The 7,890-nt window shown below is 47.5% G+C and overlaps 1 protein-coding gene across 1 annotated transcript; it reads left to right on the forward strand.

Annotated features, from left to right (window-relative positions):
* The first annotated feature begins 6,703 nt into the window (after positions 1–6,703).
* Positions 6,704–7,660, forward strand: LOC123024897 (olfactory receptor 11A1-like). The gene has a single exon (XM_044433087.1). The coding sequence runs from the start codon at positions 6,704–6,706 to the stop codon at positions 7,658–7,660; it is 957 nt and encodes a 318-aa protein (XP_044289022.1).
* Positions 7,661–7,890: the final 230 nt, after the last annotated feature.

Consider the following 7,890-nt stretch of genomic DNA (forward strand, 5'->3'; position numbering starts at 1 on the left):
ATTGACTGACATTTCTTTATCTGTTCTGTATGCGATGACCTCAGAATCTTATTGTAATCTCTGCATTCTGTCATCAATTGCCCTGTACCTGTGTACCTATAAATGCCCTGTAATGGTATTGAAGCTAGGCAGCGAGTTTATCTCTGCTAGCCTGGTAATGCATTATCTTGAGTCAACCGCAGGAACCTGGGATAGACAATAAAGACGTGGAGGTTCATAACGATTGATCTTTCCTACGAACCCGAGTTTTATTCCCACTTCTCAAATTGAGATTCTGGGATTCTGACATAGGTTATCATAAGTTCAGACAAACTGTGAAACAATGCTGGTCCCTGGATTTTTTGGGGTGGTGGTGGTGAGGGAGTCTATGTGATCAAATCTTCCAGTACCACACATTCCTCTTCCCCCTTTCCCCTGCAAAAGCACATCCTCAGCATGAGTAGACCTTTGCTTATCTTCTGAAGGCTGGGTCCCTTCTAAGGGATTATTTGGTGTTTCCTCAGGTGTTTCCTCCTTCCCTGAGACCCCAATCCGTGTGACAGCAGCAGCCATTGCAGGCCCGCCCTCAGTTTTGCTCTCATCTCCCATGTGTAAGTAAGAACAGGAATAATGAGTCTTGAGAGAAGATCACCGGAAGCCTTTAAATCCTTCACATCCGATTTAGCTCTTGCTTGTTCTTGCCGGTGCTGATTCTTCTCCCCATATCTCATCTGAGAAGAAGCTTTGCAGTTGCGGTTTCAAAGCTGGTGTTGTGTGCTGGTGACAAATCTGTGTCATGCATGAAGCCCTGACAGAAGCAGTGACTCATGAGGAGGACTTGCACTTGACACCCAGTGTCCAAGAGCCGACCCCACAACCCAGCACAGGGACAGCTGAGCCAGCTGCTGCACCTTCCTCTGACTCCCAGCAGGTTGAGCAAACGCCTGAACCTTTATCAAAGCCAGGGAGTCATGAGAAAGGGGAAGCTGCAAGTTCTACTCAGAAGCAGGCAGAGCAAACTGCCCCTTTCCCCTCTGGTGCTGATCTCCCTGAACAGGAAACAGAAGACATAGTGGGCATGGTGGATTTCTCAAAAGCCCAAAACAGACGCATTCTACACAGATATGAACAGCGACAGGATTTATTACGTAAGAAAGAGGAAAGGCGTGACATGGGAGAGTAATCCCACATGGGCTCAGGAAGAGAAGCCATTAGGGGGTTAACATCTGCATAACAAGGACCGCTATTAGAGAGCTTATCTATAGAGTTGTAAATCTTGTAGACAATTAGCATTAAAGGACTTTAGTTTTTTTTTTGCTTGTGAATGTGGATTGTTTACAAACAGGGCTGCCGTCTTTGACAGTCTGGTATGAGAGGAAGTCAGCCACATTGGCCAACGAGGTAGAAGGATAACATTTCTTTGGAGGGGATGCGAGTTGGGTGAGTTTTCCTTCTGCTTCACTATCCAGTCCATTGCCAAATCTGGATTCAGGCATCTGCCTGAATTCCATTCCATAGTGAAGACTTCCAGTAGTTATATTGCTTTGACAAAAGCCCCTGCTCTGAGAAGGAGATGAACCCAATGGGCCTTCAGTTGCTTTTGTGACTGCCTTATACTCTGTCACCTCCCAGCATGGCTTCTTTCCTTCTCTCTCCCGCTTTGTCTGACTTCCCCTCTCACCAGGAGAGTAAATGCAATGCTGTTTGCACAACTACAGGACTACTCAGAAGTAAATCACATTGCCTTAGTGGCACTTCCATACATGTCTATCACTTCTGGTTGCATAGCCAGAAGTCTGGCTTCTAGATCGAGAGAGGTATTACTACCACTCTATATGACTCTGGTGTACTTGCAACTGGAGCATTGTGCTCAGTTTTGGGCCCCTCATTACAGTAAGGATATAGCCAGGTTAGAGTCAGTGCAACATAGGGCCACAAGGTTGGTGGCCGGTTTGCAGGGGATGAGGCAAGACTGAGGGAACTGGGTCTCTTCAGCCAGGAGAAGAGGAGACTCAGAGGGGATATGTTAGCTACCTACAGGTATGTGAGTGGATGTCACATGGAGATAGGTAGAGATCTGTTCTCCCCTGCAGAGGAAGGCAGGATGCTCTCCAATGGAGCAAAGCTCAGGGAACCAAGGTTCCCTTTGGATGCAGGAAGCACTTCCTGACAGTTAGAACCCGAGGGTATGGAATGGGCTTCCACAGGAGGTCGTTGAGGCCCCATTGGTGAGGGTGTTCAAAGATAGACTGGACATGCACATGGTGGGCATGTCATGAGTGGAGCCGGCTGGAGGCGGGGGTCAGACCAGATGGCCTGGGAGGCCCCTTCTGACTCACTCTGTTTCTATGTTTTTTGTTTCTATGTAAAAACTAATCACATTATCTTCAATGGTTCTTAAGTAATGCACATTGACCTCAATGGTGCTTACTCACAGGAAGGTCAGCATGGGAGGAACTTGACTTCAGGAACTGCTCATAAATTCAAGGAGTGCAAGGCTGTTAACAGTGATGAAACAGGATCCTGAGTAGCAGAGGTGACAGGCTTATATTTGCCCATTGCTGGGGAACATGAGTGGGAGAATGCTGTTGCACTCAGCACTGGGTGGTGGGTTTCCTGTGGGCAGCTGATGGGACATTGTGTGGGCAGAATGCTTGGTAAATGGACCCTTCATCTCATCTAGCATAGTGAATCTTATGTTCTTCCATTGGCAGAGTATGGAAGCTTAGGCAGGGCTCATCCTTTATTATTATTATTATTATTATTATTATTATTATTATTATTATTATTATTATAACATTTCTATGCCGCCCCTTGCCGAAACCTCGGGGCGGATTACAACATGATAAAATACATTGAAATACAATAGTACATAATAAATTACCATTAAATACAAAAATACAAAAAATACATTGATTTACAAATATAAAATTAAAATTATCAATATAAAATAAAAATATAGGGGGAGAAAGAGAAGGAAGAAGAAGTTGCCCTGGCCAGATCATATGTTTTAACAATTGAAATGATGTTTAAATAAAAAGGTCTTTACCTGGCGCCGAAAAACCAGTAACGACGGTGCCAGGCGGACCTCTTTGGGGAGTGAATTCCATAGGTTGGGCGCCACCGCAGAGAAAGCCCTCCTCCGGGTACTTACTCTCCTAATTTCTTTCATGGAGAGTTCCCGGAGAAGGGACTCTCCCGCAGATCTCAAAGGGCGGTCGGGCATATACGGACGTAAGCGCTCGTTCAGGTAGCCAGGACCCAAGCTGTTTAGGGCTTTATAGGCCATAATCAACACCTTGAATTGGGCCCAGGCTTCAATGGGAAGCCAGTGAAGCTGACGGAGGACTGGAGTCATGTGAGCATAACACCCTGTCCCTGTCAGCAACCTGGCAGCTCTATTTTGCACTAATTGAAGTGTTCGGACTGTCTTCAGGGGAAGCCCCACGTAAAGCGCGTTACAGAAGTCTAGGCGGGAAGTCACCAGCGCGTGTGTCACCGTCGCCAGGCAGTCGTACTCCAGGTAGGGGCGCAGCTGATTAATCAGCCGAAGCTGAAGGAAGGCGTTCCTCGCTACCGCTGTCACTTGAGCTTCCAAAGAAAGCTCCGGGTCGAGGAGTACTCCTAAGCTGCGGACCTTATCCCTAAGAGGGAGTGTTGCACCATTCAGGACCAGGTCAAATCCACCCTTTCCGAAGCCCGATCCGCCAACCAACAGGACCTCCGTCTTGTCTGGGTTGAGTTTCAGTTTATTGGCCCTCATCCATTCCCTTACCTCGGCCAAGCACCGGTTCAGCACAGCCACTGCCTCACCTGGATTAGTGGAGAACGAGAGGTAAAGCTGGGTATCATCAGCGTATTGATGATTCTGCAGCCCACACCTCCTGATGACCTCTCCCAGCGGTTTCATATAGATGTTAAATAGCAGAGGGGATAGAATGGAGCCCTGTGGTACCCCATGGCATAACTGCCATGACGTAGAGACATGGTCCCCCAGCACTACCTTCTGGAATCGACCGTCGAGATAGGAGCGGAACCACTGCAGAGCAGTGCCTCCAACCCCCAATCCCGCAAGTCTATCCAGAAGGATAGCATGGTCGATGGTATCGAAAGCCGCCGAGAGGTCCAGAAGAACCAACAGGGATGTACTCCCCCTGTCCTTCTCCCTGCACAGGTCGTCGTACAGGGTGACCAAGGCAGATTCAGTACTGTACCCGGGTCTGAAGCCGGACTGAAAAGGATCCAGATAATCAGTTTCATCCAAGAGTGCTTGGAGTTGTCCTGCCACCACTCGCTCCAACACCTTGCCCAGAAACGGGATGTTGGCCACAGGTCTATAGTTAGTGGCCATCTCTGGATCCAGTGACGCTTTCTTCAGGACCGGTCGTATTACCGCCTCCTTTAAAGGGGCAGGCACTCGACCCTCCCTCAGAGAAGCGTTAACCACTTCCAAGATCCAGGTCCCAATCCCGTGCTTGGAGTTATTTATTAACCAAGACGGGCAAGGATCCAATAGGCAAGTGGTGGGACGTACTCTTCCAAGCACCTTGTCCACATCATTGGGCTGCAATAATTGAAATTCCTCCAATAATTTTGGACCAGACGGTGGCATTGGCGACTCCTCAGAGACCTCTGATTCATTAGTGGAGTCCAGCTCGTGACAAATCTGAGTGATTTTCTCCCTGAAATGCCTGGCAAAGTCGTCACAGCGGGCCTTTGAGGGTGGCATCGGATCTTCCTTAGGACCCAGGCGAACCAGGCCTTGCACCACTCGAAAAAGCTCCGCCGGATGGCATTGTGAGGAGGCAATGGAAGCGGAAAAAAACTTCTTTTTCGCCGCCTTCACTGCCACAGCATAGGCCCGATAGTGGGCTCTCAGGTGTATTCGGTCAGATTCATCTCGTGATTTCCTCCACCTACGCTCTAGCCGTCTCCCAACTCGCTTCATCGCCCGTAATTCAGGTGTATACCAAGGGGAAGAGCGGACTCTGCCCGGTGGGAGAGGACGCTTAGGAGCGATCGTGTCCACAGCCCTGGTCATCTCTCCGTTCCACAGTTCGACCAGAGCCTCGACAGGAGCACCAGTCTTGTCAGCCGGAAACTCCCCCAGGGCCTTCAGGAATCCATCCGGATCCATCCGTCTCCGGGGGCGGGCCCATACAATCGGGTCCGCACTCTTATAGAGGGAGAGGCCGCTCTCGAGCACAAACCTCACCAGGAGGTGATCTGACCATGACAGGGGAGTCAAACATAAGTTCTTCACCCTCAGGTCATCCTCTACCTGCCCCGTCGTGAATACCAGGTCCAGAGTGTGTCCACGTTCATGGGTCGGGCCAATGACGTGTTGAGACAGGCCCATGGCCGTCATAGAGGCCATGAAGTCCTGAGCCGCCCCGGTCAGTCCAGACTCGGCATGGAGATTGAAGTCCCAGAAGGTCCTACCTTCTGCTCCCAGAATCTCCATTTACAATGAGACTGGGAAAAATCTATGCCCGACAGCTAAGAGCATCACTACTTGTCAGAGCAGACACTACTGAAACTTTGACCCTATCAAGGCAACCATGGTTCATGGGCTTTCCTGGGGCAAGTCCCATGGAACCTGTTTTCACAGGATTGCACAGTGAAAGGAAGAAAAGTTGCATTGATACCTTCTACTCCCTCTCTGTTGTAGTGTTGGACTCAGATTTGTGTAGGGTCAACTGCAACAGAAGATAGAGTAGACTTCCTCACCTCCTTCCCCCCACAGCAGCCTTTCCAGCTTCTGGGAAATGCTACAAATAGGTCAGGAGACCCCACTGAATTGGGTGAATGGTGGTGCGGGGAGAAAGAGGGATCCTCCCAAAACGGATGAAGGGACTTTATCGAAGCAGATGCTGTTCTTTTGCAGAAGGCAACTTCTGGAGTCAACCAATATTCCTTGACACTGCCATTTATATGATATGGAGGAGAGAAAGTTTTGCATGCAGAGTGCATAGATGGCTCCACTGGCTACAAATGACTGCAGGTGCATTGCTACAATGCCAGGTGCATTGCTAGGGACTTAAAAGACCCCAGATCCATAGGACACATATCTGCATACATGTTATCTAGACTATGTGCAGATTCAGAACTACATTCCAGGATTTTTTTGAATTTCACAGGCTGCAATGGCAGCCACTTAATTTCTCATCTACTTCATCTGAAGTAGATCTGAGGCTTCGGCAAGGGGCGGCATAGAAATTAGAAATGTTTTAATATAAATAAATAAATAAATAAAATCTGAAATAAAATTAAGTCTGGACCCTGACCCAATGCATTCTAAACCATTGGGAAGAAGGTGTTTTTAAAGCATTTTTATATGCAGGGAATACATGAATACATGCGTATATGGAGTGGTAGTGCTCGGGATTTACAGCATGAATATGGGAAAGGGATAGTTAACCCTTTCTTCCTTAGCTGCAATCTCTCTTGAATGTTTCTCCCTGCCTAGCAACGAAGCTGAGAAAATAACCTTCTGTTTCTGTCTATTGAGATGGAGGGCTATGTGGAATAGATTCACAGCCTTGGGAAATGGATTCAGGGCTAGGTCTCTGTGGGGTTCCTCTTGAACCATGGCCAGAGTTCAGGTGGCTGGAGGCTTTGGAGAGCCACCTTCAGACAGAGTAAGTAACACTGAGCTAGATGGATGGAGGGTCAATGGCACATTCCAATATTTTTGTGGTCTTTGTAGGTCCAAGCAACTGCAATGCATCTTGCAAATGGAGACCCTGCAAACTCTACGGGTGTCACTGAATTCCTCCTGCTGGGATTTGGGGATCTGGGAGATCTAGATTTTCTCCTCTTCCTGCTCTTCCTCGTGATCTACATGGCAACCATGGTGGGGAATATGCTCATCATCATGCTGGTGGTGTTAGATCACAGCCTTCACAGTCCCATGTACTTCTTCCTGGGAAATTTGTCCTGCTTGGAGATCTGCTACAGTTCCAGCATTGTCCCCAAGATGCTTTCTGGCCTCCTCCACCATTTTTCTGTCATTTCTGTTGCTGGCTGCATGGCACAATATTATTTCTTTGGTTTCCTGGCAGTAGCTGAGTGTTATCTCCTGGCAGTAATGTCTTATGACAGGTATGTAGCAATCTGCAAGCCGTTGCTCTATGTGACCCTTATGGACAGCAAGAGTTGCTTCCAGCTGGTAGTTGGATCCTGGCTAAATAGTTCACTGGTTGCTAGCCTGACCATCTACTTGATGCAGCAACTGACCTTCTGTGGTCCAAACAAAATTGACCATTTCTTTTGTGACTACAGGCCATTGTTAAAGTTGTCATGCAGTGACACCCATGCCACAGAGTGGATAACAATCCTTCTGGCAGGTGTGTGCTCTCTGCCACCCTTTGTTTTAACTCTGGCAACTTACACTTACATCATATTAGCCATTCTGAGAATCCCATCCAATCTTGGGAGGCAAAAGGCCTTCTTTACCTGCTCATCTCATCTTACGGTGGTGTCCATTTTCTATGGCACCATAATGATTGTCTATCTCTTAAGAGCAGAGGCACTTCAGAACTTGAACAAGATCTTCTCTCTCTTCTATGTAGTGCTGACTCCCCTCCTCAACCCACTCATATACAGTCTGCGAAACAAGGAGGTAAAGGATGCCTTGAGGAAAGTCCTTAAGTTCTTAGCACACAAAACCACACTTTAACATGCTTTTGATTTTGATTTATTATTACCCTTCTCTATTGCCCAATAGCTGAAACTCTCTGAGTGGGTCACAATAATTAAAACCAAAAAAAAAAAAAAATGCATCAGTGAATGTATACTATCATATCATCAAAACAATAAAATATTGTATATTCTCTGCTTGGAAAATTTGTGGAAGGTGACAAATAAATCTGATTACTTTGCATACATACAGAAAGGAAAGAAGCAGGA

The sequence above is a fragment of the Varanus komodoensis genome, unplaced genomic scaffold (assembly GCF_004798865.1).
Source record: "Varanus komodoensis strain SLA01 unplaced genomic scaffold, ASM479886v1 scaffold258, whole genome shotgun sequence".
Classification (NCBI taxonomy): domain Eukaryota; kingdom Metazoa; phylum Chordata; class Lepidosauria; order Squamata; family Varanidae; genus Varanus; species Varanus komodoensis.

Bases quoted from the DNA above. Each gene is read 5' to 3' on its own strand.
- LOC123024897 (XM_044433087.1), top strand. From the start codon at position 6,704: ATGCATCTTGCAAATGGAGACCCTGCAAACTCTACGGGTGTCACTGAA.